The 22651-nt window shown below is 47.5% G+C and overlaps 1 protein-coding gene across 1 annotated transcript in view; it reads left to right on the top strand.

Annotated features, from left to right (window-relative positions):
• SMOC2 (SPARC related modular calcium binding 2) overlaps positions 1 to 22651 on the top strand; it is a 441990-nt gene that overhangs the window by 173031 nt on the left and 246308 nt on the right. The window contains exon 4 of the mRNA XM_066595994.1: positions 14369 to 14468. Within this exon, the coding sequence (XP_066452091.1) occupies positions 14369 to 14468 (100 nt within the window). The remainder of the gene's footprint in view (positions 1 to 14368; positions 14469 to 22651) is intronic.

Here is a 22651-nt window from a genome sequence, read left to right as displayed (position 1 = left end):
TAGTCAATGGGGTCTGTCCAACGCTGTTCAGTTCCGTCCAGAGACGGAGCCACTCGGCCATGAGGATTATCCTTTGGTGCAGGGGTTTTTAACCTCGTAATGGTGGGATTCTAAGTGGCAAGGTGTATAGCTAAGGTAACCCTCTGATATTATACTTAATTATTAGAGATGAGCGAGCATACTCGCGAAGGACAATTACGCGATCGAGCATTGTCCTTAGCGAGTATCTCCCTGCTCGGAAGAAAATGTTCGGCTGCCGGCGCTGGTGAGAGGTGAGTTGCGGCAGTGAGCAGGGGTGAGCGGGGGGAGAGAGGCAGAGAGAGATCTCCCCTCCATTCCTCCCCGCTCTCCCCAGCTGCTTCCCGCCCACCGTCGGCAGCCGAATCTTTTCTTCTGAGCGGGCAGGTACTCGCTAAGGGCAATGCTCGATCGAGTAATTTCCCTTAGCGAGTATGCTCGCTCATCTCTATTAATTATGTATTGAATTTGGAAGTTTAGATAGAGGTTGCATATGTGTCTTGTAGGCTTTCATGTTACTGGTGGGAGCATGAATGGCAGTATGCTAGACTTTGATCATTCCCTGATATAGTATCTGCATGGATAGCTGACTTTAACATACAATTATGTCCTGGAGCGCCAGGGTATGTATGAAGAGAGCGGGGCATGTATGGCATTACATCATACTGCAGGAGCGATCAAAGCATTGCAAAAAGTAAAAATAAGAACAATAAAGTTTTACTAAATGTCAAAAAAAGTAACAAAAGTTTAAAAAAAATCTTATGCCGTATTTATAGTAAAAGAATCTAAATGATAAACCAAAAATACATATTGGATATCGCTGCGTCCATAAAAGTCTGATCTATCAAAATAATGCATTAGTTACCATGCACGATGAATGTTTTAAAAAATAAATAAATAAAAGAACACCAGAAGTGCGCTTTTCTGATCACTCTGTCTCCAAGAAAAAATGCAATAAAAGTGATCAAAAAGTCGTATGTACTCCAAAATGGTACTGACACAAACTACAGAACATCCTGCAAAAAATAAGCCCTCGCACAACTATGTCAACAGAAAAATAAAAAGTTATTGTGCTCAGAAGATGGCAGCAGAAAATAATTTTAAAAATTAAATCTTTGAAAAAAAATAAAAGCAGTACAGCAGAAAAAAAACCTATATGTTTGGTATCGTAGTAATCGTACTGACTAGAGATGAGCGAACGTGTTCGTCCGAGCTTGATATTCGTGCGAATATTAGGGTGTTCGGGATGTTCGTTATTCGTAACGAACACCATGCGGTGTTCGGGTTACTTTCACTTCCTTCCCTGAGACGTTAGCGCGCTTTTCTGGCCAATTGAAAGACAGGGAAGGCATTACAACTTCCCCCTGTGTTGTTCCAGCCCTATACCACCCCCCTGCTGTGAGTGGCTGGGGTGATCAGGTGTCCGCCGAATATAAAAGTCGGCCCCTCCCGCGGCTCGCCTCAGATGCCGTGTGAGTTAGATGAGGGACAGTGCTGTTTGTACCGGAGCTGCTGTAGGGAAAGAATTGGTAGTTAGTGTAGGCTTCAAGACCCCCAAAGGTCCTTATTAGGGCCACTGATAGCTGTGTGTTGGCTGCTGTTAGCAGTGGCAATTATTTTTTTTCTCAAAATCGCCTCTGCAGAGCGTTGCACCCGGCATTAGGGACAGAAGTGCTGCATAGGGAGGGAGAGTGTTAGGAGTGAGTGTAGCCTTCAAGAACCTCAATGGTCCTTTCTAGGGCCATATTTAACCGTGTGCAGTACTGTGCTGGCTGCTGTTAGCTGTGCTGCATATTTTTTTTCTTCTCAAAATCGCCTCTGCAGAGCATTGCACCCTCCATTGATACTGCAGGGAAAGAATTGTGTAGGCAGGGCCACAACACAGTTATTATTCATTGAATATACGCAGTGCTGCCTTTTGGTGGAAAAAAACTGAAAATAATTCTATTTGTCCTGCCTCTGTCCGTCCTAAGGGCGGTGGACACGTGTCGGCTGCGTGTGCAACGTTTAAAAATCAGACGCACCCAGCTACGTTTTACTCCTGGCTTCGCCATTTGCTTTCCTTAATTGGGAAAAAAAATACCTGCTCTGCCAGAGTTAATAACTCTGCTACCCTCACGTTCTGTGCCACATTAGCAGGGCCACAGCACAGTTATTAAACTTCTCATGTTCATTGAATATACGCAGTGCTGCCTTTTGGTGGAAAAAAACTGAAAATAATTCTATTTGTCCTGCCTCTGTCCGTCCTAAGGGCGGTGGACACGTGTCGGCTGCGTGTGCAACGTTTAAAAATCAGACGCACCCAGCTACGTTTTACTCCTGGCTTCGCCATTTGCTTTCCTTAATTGGGAAAAAAAATACCTGCTCTGCCAGAGTTAATAACTCTGCTACCCTCACGTTCTGTGACACATTAGCAGGGACACAGCACAGTTATTAAACTTAGATTATTCATTCACTAGAGGCAGTGGGGCCTTTCGTTTTCAAAAAACGGAAAAAATTATATTTGGCTGCAGTCTTGCGCCAATTTATTTCCTGCCTGTGAAATCAAATCACTGGTAATACAGCATGCTGAGGGGTAGGGGTAGGCCTAGAGGACGTGGACGCGGCCGAGGACGCGGAGGGCCAAGTCAGGGTGTGGGCACAGGCCGAGCTCCTGATCCAGGTGTGTCGCAGCCGACTGCTGCGCGATTAGGAGAGAGGCACGTTTCTGGCGTCCCCACATTCATCGCCCAATTAATGGGTCCATGCGGGAGACGGTTATTAGAAAATGAGCAGTGTGAGCAGGTCCTGTCCTGGATGGCAGAAAGTGCTTCGAGCAACCTATCGTCAACACGCAGTTCTGCGCCGTCCACTGCTGCAAATCCGAATCCTCTGTCTGCTGCTCCTCCTTCCTCCCAGCCTCCTCACTCCACTACAATGACACCTGCTCAGGAGCGGGAACACTCCCAGGAACTGTTCTCGGGCCCCTGCTTAGATTGGGCAGCAGCGGTTCCTCTCCCACCAGAGGAGTTTATCGTCACTGATGCCCAACCATTCGAAAGTTCCCGGGGTCCGAGGGAAGAGGCTGGGGACTTCCGCCAACTGTCTCAACAACTTTCTGTGGGTGAGGAGGACGATGACGATCAGACACAGTTGTCTTGCAGTGAGGTAGTAGTAAGGGCAGTAAGTCTGAGGGAGCAGCGCACAGAGGATTCGGAGGAAGAGCAGCAGGACGATGAGGTGACTGACCCCACCTGGTGTGCAACGCTTACTCAGGAGGACAGGTCTTCAGAGGGGGAGTCAAGGGCATCAGGAGGGCAGGTTGCAAGAGGCAGTGCGGTGGCCAGGGGTAGAGGCAGGGCCAGACCGAATAATCCACCAACTGTTTCCCAAAGCACCCCCTCGCGCCATGCCACCCTGCAGAGGCCAAGGTGCTCTAAGGTGTGGCAGTTTTTCACAGAGACGCCTGACGACCGACGAACAGTGGTGTGCAACCTTTGTCGCGCAAAGCTCAGCCGGGGAGCCAACACCAACAGCCTCACCACCACCACCATGCGCAGACATATGATGGCCAAGCACCCCACAAGGTGGGACGAAGGCCGTTCAGCGCCTCCGGTTTGCACCCCTGCCTCTCCCCCTGTGCCCCAACCTGCCACTGAGATGCAACCCCCCTCTCAGGACACAGGCACTACCGCCTCATGGCCTGCACCCACACCCTCATCTCCGCTGTCCTCGGCCCCATCCAGCAGTGTAGTTCAGCGCACCGTCCAGCCGTCGCTTGCGCAACTGTTGGAGCGCAAGCGCAAGTACGCCGCCACGCACCCGCACGCTCAAACGTTAACCGTCCGCATAGCAAAATTCATCAGCCTTGAGATGCTGCCGTATAGGGTTGTGGAAACGGAGTCCTTCAAAAGTATCATGGAGGCGGCGGCCCCGCGCTACTCAGTTCCCAGTCGCCACTACTTTTCCCGATGTGCCGTCCCAGCCCTGCACGACCACGTCTCCCGCAACATTGTACGCGCCCTCACCAACGCGGTTACTGCCACGGTCCACTTAACAACGGACACGTGGACAAGCACAGGCGGGCAGGGCCACTACATCTCCCTGACGGCACATTGGGTGAATTTAGTGGAGGCTGGGACAGAGTCAGAGCCTGGGACCGCTCACGTCCTACCCACCCCCAGAATTGCGGGCCCCAGCTCGGTGGTGGTATCTGCGGAGGTGTATGCTTCCTCCACTAAAGCACCCTCCTCCTCCTCCTCCTCTGTCTCGCAATCAAGATGTGTTAGCAGCAGCATGTCGCCAGCAGTCGGTGTCGCGCGGTGTGGCAGCACAGCGGTGGGCAAGCGTCAGCAGGCCGTGCTGAAACTACTCAGCTTAGGCGATAAGAGGCACGCGGCCCACGAACTGCTGCAGGGTCTGACACAGCAGACCGACCGCTGGCTTGCGCCGCTGAGCCTCCAACCGGGCATGGTCGTGTGTGACAACGGCCGTAACCTGGTGGCGGCTCTGCAGCTCGGCAGTCTCACGCACGTGCCATGCCTGGCCCACGTCTTTAATTTGGTGGTTCAGCGCTTTCTGAAAAGCTACCCACGCTTGTCAGACCTGCTCGTAAAGGCGCGCCGGCTCTGCGCACATTTCCGCAAGTCCCACACGGACGCTGCCACCCTGCGCACCCTGCAACATCACTTTAAGCTGCCAGTGCACCGACTGCTGTGCGACGTGCCCACACGGTGGAACTCTACGCTCCACATGTTGGCCAGGCTCTATGAACAACGTAGAGCTATAGTCGAATACCAACTCCAACATGGGCGGCGCAGTGGGAGTCAGCCTCCTCAATTCCTTTCAGAAGAGTGGGCCTGGTTGGCAGACATCTGCCATGTCCTTGGAAATTTTGAGGAGTCTACCCAGGTGGTGAGCGGCGATGCTACAATCATTAGCGTCACCATTCCTCTGCTATGCATCTTGAGAAATTCCCTGCAAACCATAAAGGCAGCTGCTTTGCGCTCGGAAACGGGGGCGGGGGAAGACAGTATGCCGCTGGATAGTCAGGGCACCCTCCTGTCTATTTCTCAGCGCGTACAGGAGGAGGAGGAGGAGCATGAGGAGGATGAGGAGGAGGGGGAAGAGACAGCTTGGCCGGCTGCTGACGGTACACCGGCTGATTGCCTGTCATCCTTTCAGCGTGTATGGCCTGAGGAGGAGGAGGAGGAGGATCCTGAAAGTGATCTTCCTAGTGAAGACAGCCATGTGTTGCGTACAGGTACCCTGGCACACATGGCTGACTTCATGTTAGGATGCCTTTCTCGTGACCCTCGCGTTGCACGCATTCTGGCCACGATGGATTACTGGGTGTACACACTGCTCGACCCACGCTATAAGGAGAACCTACCCACTCTCATTCCCGAAGAGGAAAGAGGTTCGAGAGTGTTGCTATACCACAGGACCCTTGCGGACAAGCTGATGGTAAAATTCCCAGCCGACAGCGCTAGTGGCAGAAGGCGCAGTACCGAGGGCAAGGTAGCAGGGGAGGTGCGGAGATCGAGCAGCATGTACATCCCAGGCAGTGCAACAGTCTTTAAGGGCCTGGCCAGCTTTATGGCTCCCCAGCAAGACTGTGCCACCGCTCCCCAGTCAAGGCTGAGTCGGCGGGAGCACTGTAAAAGGATGGTGAGGGAGTACGTAGCCGATCGCACGACCATCCTCGGTGACGCCTCTGCCCCCTACAACTACTGGGTGTCGAAGCTGGACACGTGGCCTGAACTAGCGCTGTATGCCCTGGAGGTGCTTGCTTGTCCTGCGGCTAGCGTCTTGTCGGAGAGGGTGTTTAGTGCGGCTGGGGGAATCATCACAGATAAGCGTAGCCGCTTGTCAACCGACAGTGCCGACAGGCTAACACTCATCAAGATGAACAAAGCCTGGATTTCCCCAGACTTCTCTTCTCCACCAGCGGACAGCAGCGATACGTAAGCAATACGTAGGCTGCACCCGCGGATGGAAGCTACGTTCTCTCTCACCATCCAAAACGGGGACATTTCTGCTTCATCAATCTGTGTCTAATATTCCTCCTCCTCCTCCTGCTCCTCCTCCTGAAACCTCACGTAATCACGCTGAACGGGCAATTTTTCTTAGGGCCACAAGGCTCACTCAAATAATTTTTCTGAACAATTTTTATAAGTTTCAATGCGCTTAAAAGCGTTGGAACTGTAACTTGAACCAATTTTTCGTTACACTGGGCTGCCTTCAGGCCTAGTTACCACTTAAGCCACATTAACCAAAGCGATTAATGGGTTTCACCTGCCCTCTTGGCTGGCCATGGCCAATTTTTGGGATGTACATTAGTACTGTTGATACAGCAATTTTTGTGGGCCCTCGCCTACAGTGTAATCAAATTAATTTTTAGCCCACCTGCATTCCAGCTGACGTTACCTCAGCTGTGTTGGGCAATGCAATGGGATATTTCTATGTACCGCCGGTGGCTTCCTGGCACCCACCCAGGCAGTGGGTCCACAGGGAGTTTAACCTACATGTGTCCACTTCTAAAGAACCCCAGTCAGACTGGGGCATGCAGTGTGGGCCGAAGCCCACCTGTATTACGCACGACATTACTACCTCAGCTGTGTTGGGCAATGCAATGGGATATTTTTGTGTACCGCCGGTGGGTTCCAGGGAGCCACCCATGCTGTAGGTGCACACGGAGTGTAACCTACATGTGTCCACTTGTAAAGAACCCCAGTCTGACTGGGGCATGCAGTGTGGGCCGAAGCCCACCTGTATTACGCACGACATTACTACCTCAGCTGTGTTGGGCAATGCAATGGGATATTTTTGTGTACCGCCGGTGGGTTCCAGGGAGCCACCCATGCTGTAGGTGCACACGGAGTGTAACCTACATGTGTCCACTCGTAAAGAACCCCAGTCTGACTGGGACATGCAGTGTGGGCCGAAGCCCACCTGTATTACGCACGACATTACTACCTCAGCTGTGTTGGGCAATGCAATGGGATATTTTTGTGTACCGCCGGTGGGTTCCAGGGAGCCACCCATGCTGTAGGTGCACACGGAGTGTAACCTACATGTGTCCACTTGTAAAGAACCCCAGTCTGACTGGGGCATGCAGTGTGGGCCGAAGCCCACCTGTATTACGCACGACATTACTACCTCAGCTGTGTTGGGCAATGCAATGGGATATTTTTGTGTACCGCCGGTGGGTTCCAGGGAGCCACCCATGCTGTCGGTCGACAGGGACTTCACAATAGGGAGTTGTACCTGCCTGTGTCTATGAATTAAAAAGCCCGGTCTAACTGGGGCATGCAGACACCTTGACAGAATGAATAGTGTGTGGCACATAGGTTCCCCATTGCTATGCCCACGTGTGCAGCTCCTGATGGCGGTGGCACAGGATTCTATTTCTCATTGCTTCTGTACAGCATTGTGGGCTATCGCCCCGCCCCTTTTAAAGAGGGTCGCTGCCTAGCCGTGCCAACCCTGTGCAGTGTGTGCCTGCGGTCCCTCGTCATGGCAGACGCACTTCTAAATAGACATGAGGGTGGTGTGGCATGAGGGCAGCTGAAGGCTGCGCAGGGACACTTTGGTGTGCGCTGTGGGGGGGAGGGGGGGCGGTTGGGCAGCATGTAACCCAGTAGAAGTGGCAGTGGAGTGTCATGCAGGCGGTGATTGTGCTTTGTTGGAGGTAGTGTGGTGCTTAGCAAAGGTATGCCATGCTAATGATGGCTTTTCAGAAGTAAAAGTTGTTGGGAGGGGGGGGGGGCCCACTCTTGCCGGTATTCTGGCTTAATAGTGGGACCTGTGAACTTGAGATGCAGCCCAACATGTAGCCCCTCGCCTGCCCTATCCGTTGCTGTGTCGTTCCCATCACTTTCTTGAATTGCCCAGATTTTCACACATGAAAACCTTAGCGAGCATCGGCGAAATACAAAAATGTTCTTGTCGCCCATTGACTTCAATGGGGTTCGTTATTCGAAACGAACCCTCGAACATCGCGGGAAGTTCGTTTCGAATAACGAACACCCGAACATTTTGGTGTTCGCTCATCTCTAGTACTGACCCATAGATTAAAGTTATCATGTCTTTTTTGTTGCAGTTTGTGCACCATAGCAACAAGACGCATCGAAAGATGGCGGAATTTCCTTTTTTTTTTCATTGTACTCACTACACTTAGAATATTTTAAACGTTTTTCAGTACATTATATGGTACATTAAATAGTACAATTGAAAAATACAACTTGTCCTGCAAAAAAAAGGCCCTCATACAGCTTTGTCGATGGATAAATAAAGGAGTTACAATTTTTGAAAAGGGGAAGGAAAAACTGAAATTGGAAAAAAAAGGGCCATGTCCTTAGGCCTCATGTCCACAGGCAAATTCGGATTTTAAATCCGCAGCATTTTTCCTGCACGCGGATCCGCACCCCATAGGGATGGATTAGATACCCGCAGGTAGTTAAATACCACAGGCATTTAACTACCTGTGGGTGTCTAATGCATCCCTATGGGGCGCGGATCTGCATGCAGGAAAAACGCCCTGGACTTTAATTCATAATTTGCCCGTGGACATGAGGCCTGAGGCCTTAGACAGACGGGCGTTTTTTCGCGCGATTTGCGCATATATAGAACCAGTGGTTCGCTATGGTGTCGGTCACATGTCCGCTTTTTATGCGGATATGCGAAAAATTATAGGACACGACGATTCGCAGATCGCGCCTATCTGCGTTCTGCGTTTTATGTGCGCACCAAAATCATTTTTTTCGCCGGTCAGTCGAAGTTTCATGCGCATTTTGATGCGCAAGGCCATTTTTTCTCTGGTCAGACGGGCGTTTTGCTGCGACAATTAACGCGGCTAGGTGCAGATTTTTCCCGCGATTTTTCGCCGCCGGTCACGCGATTTGCGCATGCGACATGCGATGCGCAAATCGCGCGAAAAAACGCCCGTCTGACTAAGGCCTAAAGGGATTAATCTACATATGGAGGAATATGTTTGTATGCCTAAGGCCGCCTGCACACGGGCGGAAATCCCGCGGCGGGATTTCCCGCGAGATTTCCGACGCTCAAAGCCTGCATAGGAGTGCATTACAATACGCACTCCTATGCAGACGGACGCGGTTTGGCCACGCGAAATCTCGCGCGGCAAACAAACCGCGGCATGTCCTATTTTTGTGCGGGGCTCGCACAGCCTCGCACAGAAACGTCACTCACCCGGCCGCCGGCTCCGGTCTGCGCATGCGCCAGCTGGCTGGCAGCCGGCACATGAGTACGCGCTCGTCCCTGCAGGCGCTCGGGTCGGGTCTCACGGCAAGAATTCTTGCCGCCGGATCCGACCCGCTCATCTGCAGACGGCCTAAGGCCGCCTGCACACGAGCGATCCGGATTACGCCAGCGGATTTTCACACGCAGGAGACCTGCGTATGGCACCTAAATGTGCTTGCGGATAGGTGCGGATGCGTGAAAAATCACGCGCGGATATGCTGCGGAAAAAAAAAGTGCGGAAAAACCTGCAGCCTCCTACCACGCCTAGTTCCTCTAATGTCATAGCAACCAGTGCCTTCATCCGCAGCTGCACCGCGGATGTACTGCGTGAAAAAACGCATCCATTCACTTGTATTGGAGTCTCCACGCACAGAATCCGACCCAAATTAGGACATGCCGCGTTTTTTTTCTAGCGCATGAAAGTCCGTGATGCAAATCCATTTGTCTGTGGACAACTGCGGATCCCCATAGAAGTATATTAGCTGCGGTCAGGGCCAGACAATGTGCTTAAAATGTCGCAGCAGAAATTCCGCCCGTGTTCAGGCACCCTTTTAGACATATGTGTATTTTTGAGCATCACCAGATATTAATTTGCATGTATACATATATACTCTGTTATTTCCCAGCAGTGGGTAATATTTTAATTGTTTTCATATTGTAGGTGTGTTTTCTTCTTTTTGTTATATGTCTGTCTATATTTACAATAAAAAATTTAATTTTTAGTAAGTTCTGTGTTTTTGAAAGTATGTTTTTAAGGAGGCACTGTTTCTGATTATAGATGTAGGTTATAGGTAATAGATATTATCTACCTTGATATGGTTTATTATGATGTCCTGTCATTTTATTGAGATGCAATATTTGTGTAGAAGGGAAGTTCTAGTTATACTCTGTGAGCTCTCACGAGAAGGACCCTATTGCATCAGTTTAATACTATGTGTTTTGTATGTCTCCCCTGATTTCGAAAGCGTTACAGAATATGTTGGCTCTGTGCAAATAAAAATGGACGATCCAAAGATCAGTCCAGAGTCCCCTCTGAATCTAACCAGCATAGGGATACAAAGGTAAAAAGAAGCACCCCCAGTGCCTGAAGGCCAGCACCTTAATTTCTGACACCAGAATATTCAAGTAGGGATCAGATAAAATTATTTTGTTTCTCAGTAGTGAGATTTGGTGCAGGATCCATCATCTATAAGTACTGTAGACGATGGATCCTGCACCGATGGTTGTCTCTACAAGTTTACGCCCTACTCTGTAAGAGCTCTCACCATCCATCAAACAATCAAATCTTATCTGGGAGGTTCCGGTGGATCAGCAAGGTCGCAGGATATACTCTTGTATCTTCCTAATTTCCAAGATGGACAAATGTTTCAGGACTATAATAGACCTGAGGTATCTGAATACTTTCATCTGGAGAGAGAGATATTCATATGGAGACTTCATCTTGATTCTGGACCTCAAGGTTGCAATCTGCATGTGCCAGTAAGCCAGATCCACAAGTTTGGCTATTGTGTAAAGCTCAGGAACGCAACACTTCCAATTCTAGGATTAAAACAGTGCTCCGTTATTGCAGTATTTTTCAATTGGTAGGTGAAAAAACAGGAGACTCACCTAAAATAAGGGGACCCACTGGCACCTAATATCCAAGCAGGCATGTAGTCATAATCCCCATCCACAATCCGGCAAGTCACCAGAGAGCAAGCTGACATCCAGTAAGATTCCTCCCAACGAGGAGTCTTCACTTAACCAAAGACCATATGCACATAAAAAATGATACAGCGCTCACAGGGTCCGAGATATATGTATGTCTCAGATCCTGTGAGCGCTGTATCTATTTGTTGTGCCTATGGACTTCCAATTCTAGATTCTTCTTAGCAGCATAATAACAGCACCAAGAACTTTCCTGAAAATGGTTGCTTCTAGTTGCTTTACTACTAGGGTTGCCACCCAGCCGGTAAACCATCAGTGTGGCCAGTATTTTTTCTGTCAGGCCGGTGCCAGTATTTTTTTTTTACTGGCCCTATTACAGGCCAGTATTTTCAGAGCCTGCACTGCCCCCTAGCACCAGTTACTCTCCTCCGGCAGAGGAAACACAAACCTGCAGAGCCGACAGCTTTCAGGGCCTCCGATGATGTCATGTCATGTGACACCCTGTGTGGGAGGAGTCAGGGATCACATGACCATGGGGGCTAAGTAAATGTAGGACTCTGCAGTGGTGGTAGGACTCTGCAGCTGTGTGTGTGTGTCAGGATGAATGTAGTGGAGCTGTGTGTGTGTGTTGGAGCTGTGGGGTTCTGGATGGATTGATGGATTGAGTGAGTGAGTGAGTGGAGTTGTGTTTGTGATGTGTCTGGAGGTCAGGATTGATGTAGTGGAGCTGTGTGTGATGTGTGTAGGGGTCAGAATGGATGTAGTGGAGCTGTGTGTGTGATGTGTGTGGAGATCAGGATTGATGTAGTGGAGCTATGTGTGTAATGTGTGTGAGGGTCAGGATGGATGTAGTGGAGCTGTGTGTGTGATGTGTGTGGGGTCAGGATGGATGTAGCAGAGCTGTGTGTGTGATGTATGTCGATCAGGATGGATGTAGTGAAGCTGTGTGTGGGATGTGTGTGGGGGTCAAAATGGATGTAGTGGAGCTGTGTGTGTGATGTCTCAGGATCAGGATGGATGTAGCAGAGCTGTGTGTATGATGTCTGGGGATCAGAATGGATGTAGTAGAGCTGTGTGTGTGATGTGTGTGGGGGTCAGGATGGATGTAGTGCAGCTGTGTGTGTGATGTGTGGGGTGGATTTAGTAGAGCTGTGTGTTTGATGTGTGTTGCAGTCAAAATGGATGTAGTGGAGCTGTGTGTGTGATGTCTGGGGATCAGGATGGATGTAGCGGAGCTGTGTGTGTGATGTCTGGGGATCAGGATGGATGTAGTGGAGTTGTGTGTGTGCAATGTGTGGGGGTCAGGATGGATGTCCAGCTGGCGCTGCAGTGACAGTGTCAGGACCAGAGGAGGAAAGCGGAGGAGCAGTACATGCGGTACGAGGTATGCACCATGTACTTCATGTAATCTTGTATGTTTAGGTGGTATACATTATACCAGCTGTACATATAATTAAATACAGGACATATCAACCGTACATCAGCATCACTATATACAGGGGAGGTATATCTCCTGTATATAGTGATATGGACCATGCTGGGATAACCTGGGTTTCTCCTGTATATAGTTATACATGTGTAGATTGCATGCGATGCGAGCGTCTGCAGCGTGTTCTCGTGAGTAGATGACGTGTGAATAACAATAAATGTCATCTACTCGTGAGAACACGCTGGATGGAATTCCGCACATGCGCACAGCCACTGGACGGGATTCAGGAGATAAAGGAGGAAAAAAATGCTGTGATAAGCCATGCCCCAAAATGCGCCTTTCTACCATGGCTAGTATTTTTTCATGACAAAGGTGGCCACCCTATTTACTACAGATGCAACGATCAAAGGATGGAGTGCCCAAGTGTCAGGCTTTGCAGCACTAAGTCTTTTGTCTTCAGAAGACTAGATCTTTGGTTAAGGAGCAACTGGTAAAGCAGATTCTAGTAGCTGTTTAAAGACATTGATCAATTAGGGTTGGCTCTTTTCCAAAGTGGGATTTGCTCCTGGTTTTTACAAGGTTGTGTGGACACCACTTTGGTTTTTTTTTTATAAAGCATATTTGCTTTCCCTTACACGGAAGGTAGTTATTTTACTAGCTATTACTTCAGCCCAGCAATTTAGCAATCTTCAAGTTTTGTCTGCCAAGGAGCTATTTCTTCATCTTCCCATATGGTTGAGGTGATTTTAAGAACTCTGTTTTCATTCATGCCTAAGTGCCCACCCTGCACTAATATTAGTCAGGAAATAGTTCTACCACCCTTCTACGCTGGACCTACCTCAGAAGAGGATGTGTACTTACAGAAGCTTGATGTAGGTAGGTGTTTGCAGGTCTATCTGTCTTGGACAGCAGCTTTCCAGAGGACAGATCCCCTATCTGTGCTCACAAGTGGCCCAAGGAAAGGGGAAATTCCTGTAATTCAACCAGAGCCAGATGGTTGAAAAAGGCTATTAAAGTTTGCTATGAGACAAAGGGTAATATTACCTTACAGGGCGTCCAGGTCCACTTGATTAGAGCCACAACGACATCGTGGGCAGAATGCGTTCAGATCAAACTGGAGAGGATATGTTGAGCTGCATGGGAGAGCACACGTCATACTTTTGTATGGCATTAGAGTTTGGATTTCTTCTCTAGAAAAGATTCCTTCTTTGGTCATTTAGTTTTGCGTTCTGCTTTGTCCCACTCTTAAAGGGGTATTCAGGTGACATTAAGTTATCTCCTATCTGTAAGATAGGAGATAACTAGATAATCAGTGGGGGTCCTACCAATGGAACCCCAACTGAATAGGGCTCCTATATCTCCCAAGAAACTGGCAAAATGAATGGAGCAGCAGTATGCACGCTTGAACCCTGCTTCATGAATTTCAATGTGAGTGCTGAAAATAGCTGAGTTCAAACACTCTGCAAGCTCTGGGGCTCTCATTAAAATGAATGGAGGAATGGCTGAACAGGCATGCTGCCGCTTCATTCATTTTACCAGTCTCTCAGGTGACATGGGATCCCTGTTACAGTAATCGGTGTGGGGCCCAGCAGTCAAACCGCAAGCGATCAACTAGTTATGGTCTATCTTGCAGATACCCCCATCAAAAGCTCTCACTACATCTCTATATGTGTATTTGCTGCTGTGTAGCGTGTCCAGGGGAAACTGCATTTACAGTGTTATTCTTTCCTGTAGTCCAAATAGCAGCACATAATTACACTCCGAATAGAGTTTGGTTTTGGTTGACCTGTAATGTTTTTGGTGATGCTTTTAACAGTTCACAATAGAAGCAGTGGATAAACCCTTACTTATTGGGTCACTTAAAATGTTCATTTAACTGTGTCACCTGTCCAAATCACGTGGTAGGGGAATAAATCCCCAAATGTATGTGCTGCTATTTCTCCTGTTTGAACTACCAGAAAGAAGAATATCGTCTTTCTTTTTCACATTGTACAATATAATAACTAATTTCATTATTCGGCCTGTTTCCAGGTTCAGTGTCACAGTTACACAGGATACTGTTGGTGTGTATCTCCCAATGGACGGCCACTCAGCGGGACTGCAGTCGTACATAAAACTCCTCGATGTCCAGGTAAGATAATAACTTATCTTCTTATGACATGTCATTGGCTAAATCTTGGCAGTAAACGAAAATTAGGTATAGTGTTATTAAAAATATCTGAACAATTGCACACTAGAGATGAGTGAGTATACTCGCTAAGGACAATTACCTGCCCGCTCGGAAGAAAAGATTCGGGTGCCGGCCGGGGAGCGGCGGGGGGAGAGCAGGGGGAACGGAGGGGAGATCTCTCTCTCCCTCTCTCCCCCCGTTCCCACCTGCTCACTCCCGCAACTCACCGCTCACCCGCGCTGACACACGGATCTTTTCTTCTGAGTGGGCAGGTACTCGCTAAGGACAATACTCGCTCGAGTAATTGTCCTTAGCGAGTATGCTCGCTCATCTCTATTGCACACTTTTGCTAAACTACAAACTATTGTTGAACTCAACAGCAATTCTACATTTACTTGAGTTTGGTATAGCACTTTTCAGGATACATTTTCTTGTCCAGCATTGGTTCCAGGAAACTGCATAGGGACAGAAAGCAGGACAGAACTATAGGGGTCAATATGTCAGACAGAAACTTCTTTCAGTCAAGTTTCAGTCCCTGTCAATCTTTTAAACTGGATAGAAGAGTGCAATTCTTTGTGTCGTCCTTGGCGCTTATCTTTTTTGTTTAAAAGCCTTATAGTTTAACCCCTTAAGGACCAAGCTGTTTTGTACCTGAAGGACCAGACACTTTTTAGGCATTTTACCCATGTGGCGGTTTTACTGCCCTATTTTGTTTCCTTTAGCTACCAAAATTATTTTTACTGCGTTTTTTTCCATGACTAAAACCTTTTTCACTGACTTTGTTTTTCTTTTTTTTACTTTTATTAGGGGTAAAATTCTAAAACAATGATTTTTTTAACATTTATAGTTATTTTTTTTATTTAGTATAATTATGCTAAAATAAATAGAGGAAGGACGTTTTGATATATAGTATGTATGGTTTTGGTTTACAGGCCGCATACAGTGACGGTTTTGGTTGGCGTCGGCTTTGTGTTATTTTCTATATTATGTATATATTGTTTTATGCTGTAATATTGTTCTACTTGTGTATCGAATTATGTTTTTTTTTACTATCTATGTCCCCCATGACGTTATATAAGACCTCTGGGGGACATTCATTTTATTTTTTTATTTGAAACACTTTCCCACTGTAGCTGGGGCATCCATAGGAGCCCCAGTTACAGGGGAAAACAACCCCTGTAGTGACATTATTCACTGGCAGTGTTGGCCAGGGTCTAGTATGACCCTCCAGCTCTGCTGTAGCAGAAAAACCCTGGTGGTCACATGACCCCCCAGGCTCCCTGAGTGAAAGTTACATTGTACTTTTACTTTCAGTACACAGTGCTTATTGAGCTCTGTGTACTCGGGGAAGGAAAAGGCAGGAAGGGTTAAAAACTCCTCCTGCCTCTGGGTTATCAGCTGTCACTAACAGTTGATGACTCGGCCTGTCTCTAATTGATTGCAGAGGCAGGAGGCTTAAAGTGCCACCGTAATTTTACTATCGGCGGTGCTTTAAGCCCAGGACCAGGTGCCGTAAATCGATTATGCCTGGTCCTTAATGGGTTAAAAACAGGGCATTTGCTACTAGACATTAAGAACAAAAGTCATGAATGAAGAGAAAAAAGGTAAAATAGTAGCTCATACAGACCTCAGCATATCTGCAAGTGTTAGATGTAGGTACACAGAGATAGTTGCAAATCAGCAGCAATGAGTGCATTTTCAATTCTTTTGTATACCTCTTTTAACCCCTTAGTGACCAAGCCTGTTTGCGCCTTAATGACCTGGCCAAATTTTGCAAATCTGACGCGTGTCACTTTAGCGTGGAAAAACACCAGAAAGGTTTTGCATATCCAAGCGATTCTGACATTGTTTTTTTGCCACATGTTGTACTTCATTTAGGTGGAAAAAAAAGACCGATAGAATTTGTATTTATTAAAAGCGCCAAAATTGGGAAAATTTTGAAAAATCGTCATTTTTCCACATTTCCAACTGCAATATCTCAAATATGTGCAAACATAATATAAAAATTTTTGCTAAGATTTATATTTCCACCCGTTTACTTTATTTTGGGTGCACATTGGAAAAACTTTCATTTTTTTTTTTAACCATTTAGGAGACGTACAAATGTAACATTACTTGTCAGCATTTTGAGGAATACTTTGTTTTCCTACACCAATCCAAGATTGGAAAGGCTTATAGGAGTCAAAATGATAGATACCCCCACAAGTGACCCCATTTTAAAAACTACACCCTTTAACGTATTCACTGGGGGGTGTTATGAGTATTTTAACCCCACAGTTTTTTTTCAGGAGTCAATGCAATTTAGAAGAGAAAAATTAAAATTTCATATTTTTGCAAATATGTCATTTTAAAGACAGGACTTTTTTCTATAGTACACATGAAAATTAGGATTTGCACCCCAGAATGGATACCCCTGTTTGTCCCGTGCTCAGAAACATACCCATTGTGGCCCTAATCTTACGTCTGGATGGACAATGGAGCCCAAAATGAAAGGAGCAACCAGTGGCTTTCGGAACAGAAATTTTGCTTGAAGGAGATTTAGGCCCTATTGCACACTTGTAGAGCCATTGAGTGACAAAAACGATGGAGAACGCCCACAAGTGACCCCATTTTGAAAAGTAGACCCCTTAACGAATTTATCTAGGGGTACAATGACTTTTTTGACTTCACAGTTTTTGAATGAATCTAAGCCAAGCCAAAGGAAAAAAATTACGATTTTCATTTTTTTGGTAATTCTGTCATTTTAAAAGCAGTTTTTTTGTACAGCACATATATGAATAAAGACTTGCACCCCAAAATGGATACCCCTGTTTCTCCCGTGCTCAGAAACATACCCATTGTGGCCCTAATGGTATGTCTGGATGCACAATGGGGCCCAAAATGAAAGGAGCAACCGGTGGCTTTCGGAACAGAAATTTTGCTTGAAGGAGATTTAGTCCCCATTGCCCACTTGTAGAGCCCTTGAGTGACCAAAACGATGGAGAACGCCCACAAGTGACCCCATTTTGAAAAGTAGACCCCTTAACGAATTTATCTAGGGGTATGATGACTTTTTTGACTTCACAGTTTTTGAATGAATCTAAGCCAAGCCGAAGGAAAAAAAATACGATTTTCATTTTTTTGGTAATTCTGTCATTTCAAAAGCAGGTTTTTTTGCACCGCACATATATAAATAAAGACTTGCACCCCAAAATGGATACCCCTGTTTGTCCTGTGCTCAGAAACATACCCATTGTGGCCCTAGTATTACGTCTATATGCACAATGGGGCCCAAAATGAAAGGAGCAACCGGTGGCTTTCGGAACAGAAATTTTGCTTGAAGGAGATTTAGTCCCCATTGCCCACTTGTACAGCCATTGAGTGACCAAAACGATGGAGAACCCCCACAAGTGACCCCATTTTGAAAAGTAGACCCCCTAACGAATTTATCTAGGGGTATGATGACTTTTTTGACTTCACAGTTTTTGAATGAATCTAAGCCAAGCAGAAGGAAAAAATTATGATTTTCATTTTTTTGGCAATTGTGTCAATTTAAAAACTGTTTTTTTTGGACAGTGTACATAGGAATGAAGACGTTCACCCCAAAATGGATACCCCCGTTTGTTCCGTGTTCAGAAACATGCCCATTGTGGCCCTAATCTACTTAAAGGAAACATAGCTAGGCCTATAATGGAAGGAGCACCCATTGGATTTCAGTGTACAATGGAATAAATTCCAGGCCCCATTGCCCACTTGTAGAGCCATTGAGCGGCCAAAACGATAGAGAACCCCCACAAATGACCCCATTTTGAAAACTAGACCCCTTAACAAATTCATTTAGGGGTGTACTGCATATTTTGACCCCAAAGTATTTGAATGAATCTAAGCCAAGCAAAAGGAAAAAATTACGATTTTCATTTGTTTGGCAATTTTGTCAATTTAAAAACTGTTTTTTTTGTCCAGTGTACATAGGAATGAAGACGTTCACCCCAAAATGGATACCCCCGTTTGTCCCGTGTTCAGAAACATACCCATTGTGGCCCTAATCTACTTACAGGACACATGGCTAGGCCCATAATGGAGGGAATGCCCGCTGGATTTCAGGGCAGAACTGAATAAATTCCAGGCCCCATTGCCCACTTATACAGAAAAAAAATTGACTTCCTAAAAATAATCCCTCCCCCGCCATCCCCATTTTTTTGGCATTCCCTAAATATTAGATAAAGGTAATAATATAAACTGCGTTTTATGTCCGAAGACAGGGTTAATTACGGAGGCTGCTTGGGATGGGCACATGTGGCAAGAAAACCGGGTATCCCCCCCCTCCTCTCATGTATTTTGGGGCGTATTTCGTAACCCCAGCAGCAGGTATGGGGTGTAAAAAGTGGCGCTCTGTAAGGCTTTGTAATTTTGCTGTGGTGCGGCGGTGTCACAGAGAAGGCGCTCAACAAGCTGCTCCTGGAACTGCAGGAAGGCGAGCGTTCCCGGGGCTTCTTGTAAAGTACTGTTTACAGGTAGCGGTCTGAATAACGCCGGGCTCACATAGCCGTAGGCGGAATCTGCTTGCGGAGGCCCCCAGCGGATTCCAGCTGTGAGCCTGGCTGTGACCCTGCGTACGGCCGCGTAATGTACTGCGCATAACTGCGTACTCACACAGGCGTTTTCTTGTTTATATTTCCCGTGCCGACGCTTAGAGATGACCCGGGTACCCACAGCCCGTACACAATATATTTGCATATGGGCTGCGGGTATATCTGCGGTCATAGAGCACAATGGGCTCTAGGTCGCGGATATCCGCGGTAAAATATAGCATGCCGTGTTCTGTTTCTGCGAGTGGATTACGTAATTCCGACCCACTAATTGGGGGGAATTGTGTAATCCAATGCATGCGATTGATCCGTGGATTACCGCTGATCAAGCGCATGCAGAACCCGTAATTCCTCTCCGGTCATGTGTGACCGGCCTAATGTTAGATCGCTACTTTATCACGTGATCGGGGACCACTCAGCGAGGTCGCCGGTCACTGCTACAAGCACTCAGTGACCGTTGGTCGCTGGGAGCAAGGAGATTTAAAATTTCCTGGGCTCCCCGACTCCTGCGAATGTGTCCGGCATTTTGCCGGCGGGCACATACCCAGTAGCTGGCAGGATCCATGGAGGATAATCGCATCTGGATTCAAATGCGGAAGCCTCCAAGAAGATGTTTCATCTCCCCCCACCGATCGCATTGGTCAGGGGAGATGAAACTGCCACTTTTTAAAGAACTTTTACGCGATCGCCATTATGCATTGGATAACGGCGATCACGTGACCAGTAACCGCATACGTGACATCTCCAGGCTCTTGGCTACCTTTGGTAGCCAGCAGCAGGGAGATTTTAAATTTCTTGGGCAATCTTTCACTTTTGCGCATGCGTCCGCCATCATGCTGACGGGCGCATGCGCCGAAGCTGGGGTATGGTCCGCAGATGAACATCCTATCAGGGAAGAAATCCGGGGACCTTGGGTACGTAATTTCATCCCCCCTTACGGATACGATATGTAAGGGGAGATGAAACTTTAACTTTTTAAACTTTTTTTTAACTTTTAACTTTTTTTTTTTTTTTTACTTTTTAACTTTATATGATCAGCGTTATCTGATGGATAACGGTGATCATATGACTGGAAACCGCATACAGCGGTCCCCAGTCATATCTCCCTGCACTCGGCTATCTGTGACAGCCGGGTGCAGGGAGATTTTGAATTTGCCGGGCTCGCCGGCTTCTGCGCATGCGCGCCACATCGGCACATCGCAGAAACCAGCAGGGGGTCCCGACACCGGCCGGAGGACATTGGCAGACCTGAGGTGAGTATTTTCACCTCCCCTCATGGATCCGATCCATGAGGGGAGGTGAAACTTTTCTTTTTTTACACTTTTTTTCACTTTTCCGCGATCGCCGTTATCCATTGTATAACGGCGATCGCGGTACCGGGGACCGCTCACTGCGGTCCCCGCTGACATCTCCTGCCTCCCGGCTACGTACAGGAGCCGGGAGCCAGGAGATTTTAAGTCTCTTGCGCCGCCGGGCCTTCTGCGCATGCTGCTGACGTAATGCCGCCTGGCGCACATGCGCAGAAGGACGGCTACGGGGCCCGAAGCATCGGGACAGCGGGGAGCCGTGCCGCGGACCTCGGTGAGTAATTTCAGCTGATTGGATAGCGCCGATCGCAATGCCGGGGGGGGGGGGGGGCCGAACAGCCCGGGATGACAGCTCCATGCTGTCAGCTACCTGCGGACACCGACAGCATGGAGCTGTCACGTCCAGAGCCCGAGGGGCTTTATTCTCTGCAGGACACATGTTTTTACATCCTCAGAGAATAAAGCCCACTTCGGAGGACGTAAAAACACTATGGGCTGGTCGTTAAGGGGTTAATGCATTAAATATAACTGTATAAACTTTCTGACTCCCAAATAAACTAGAAAAGAACATTTCCTAGTCGAAAGCTACATTCACATGGGTGAGCATGTGATTCTCACTTGTGTGAATGTAGCCTGTGTTGGAGATTTTTAACTCTTTAAAAATGTGCATGACTGAGACAATGAAAATGCTTATAGAGAAATGTTTACTTAGACCAACATTTTATTAATCAGTCTAAATCCAGTGCGCTGGAGTAAAATGTGACAAGTTTCTAAAGAGGTAAAAACTTCTCAATAAATCGGTGCGTCTCTGTGAAAAACAAAAGAAAAAGTGGCACAATATGCAATTATATAAGTATAAATTTATTAATAAAACACACTACAAAGCAAACAATAAAAACAGAAAACCAAAACTGCCCACACAATACGGGGCAGGTAGACCCGTGCAATCAATAATGACTAGAGATGAGCGAGCACCAAAATGCTCGAGTGCTCGTTACTCGAGTCGAACTTTCAGTGATGCTCGAGAGTTCGTTTCGAGTAACGAACCCCATTGAAGTCAATGGGCGACTAGAGCATTTTTGTATATGACTGGTGCTCCGCTAAGGTTTTCATTTGTGAAAATCTTAGCAAATCACCAAAGTCATGTAAAAAACACAGAAATGGATAGGGCAGGCGAGGAGCAACATGGAGGGCTACATTTCGGGTTCCCCCCCCCCCCCCCCCCCGCACTGTCAGCATAAAGATCGTTCTCCTCTGCCACAGCTGTAACAGCTGTGGCAGAGAAGAACGATGTTAGCCCATTGAATTCAATGGAGCCGGCAATACAGCCGGCTCCATTGAAAGCAATGGGCTGCCGGCGAGCGCGGGATGAATTTTCGGGAAGGGCTTAAAAATATAAGGAGATTTAAAATCCCCGCCTGCTGAATGAGCTGCCTCTGATTGGTCACAGCCTCACCAATCAGAGGCAGCTCTCACTCACACCCATTCATGAATTCATGAATGGGTTAGTGAGTGCTGCCTGTGATTGACTCAGCGCAGGGACCAATCAGGGGCAGCTCTCAGCTGAATGACAGCTGAGAGCTGCCCCTGATTGGTCACTGCGCTGAGCCAATCAGAGGCAGCACTCACCCATTCATGAATTCATGAATGGGTGTGAGTGAGAGCTGCCACTTATTGGTGAGGCTGTGACCAATCAGAGGCAGCTCATTCAGCAGGCGGGGATTTTAAATCCCCGGCTGCTGAATACTACTCAGAGCAGTTCAGGAGAACTGCTGGCCAGACGCGGCTGAACTCCGGCTGCAGCTGAAAGGTGAGTATACATTTTTTTTTACACATTTTAGGATGATTTTCAGGTAAGGGCTTATATTTTTAAGCCCTTCCCAAAAATTCGTCCCGCGCTCGCCGGCAGCCCATTGCTTTCAATGGAGCCGGCTGTATTGCCGGCTCCATTAAATTCAATGGTCAGTGCTCGTTTAATCGAGACGAGTACCGCGTGGTGCTCGTCTCGAGTAACGAGCATCTCGAGCACCCTATACTCGAACGAGCATCAAGCTCGGACGAGTATGCTCGCTCATCTCTAATAATGTCTAGAGATGAGCGAGCATCAAAATGTTCGGGTGCTCGTTACTCAAGTCGAACTTTCCGCGATGCGCGAGGGTTCGTTTCGAGTAACGAACCACATTGAAGTCAATGGGCGACTCGAGCATTTTTGTATATCGCCGATGCTCGCTAAGGTTTTCATTTGTGAAAATCTGGGAAATTCAAGAAA

The sequence above is a fragment of the Eleutherodactylus coqui genome, chromosome 3 (genome assembly GCF_035609145.1).
Source record: "Eleutherodactylus coqui strain aEleCoq1 chromosome 3, aEleCoq1.hap1, whole genome shotgun sequence".
NCBI lineage: Eukaryota > Metazoa > Chordata > Amphibia > Anura > Eleutherodactylidae > Eleutherodactylus > Eleutherodactylus coqui.
Note: the sequence above shows the minus strand (reverse complement) of the source record. Positions and strands in the feature narration are given on the sequence as shown.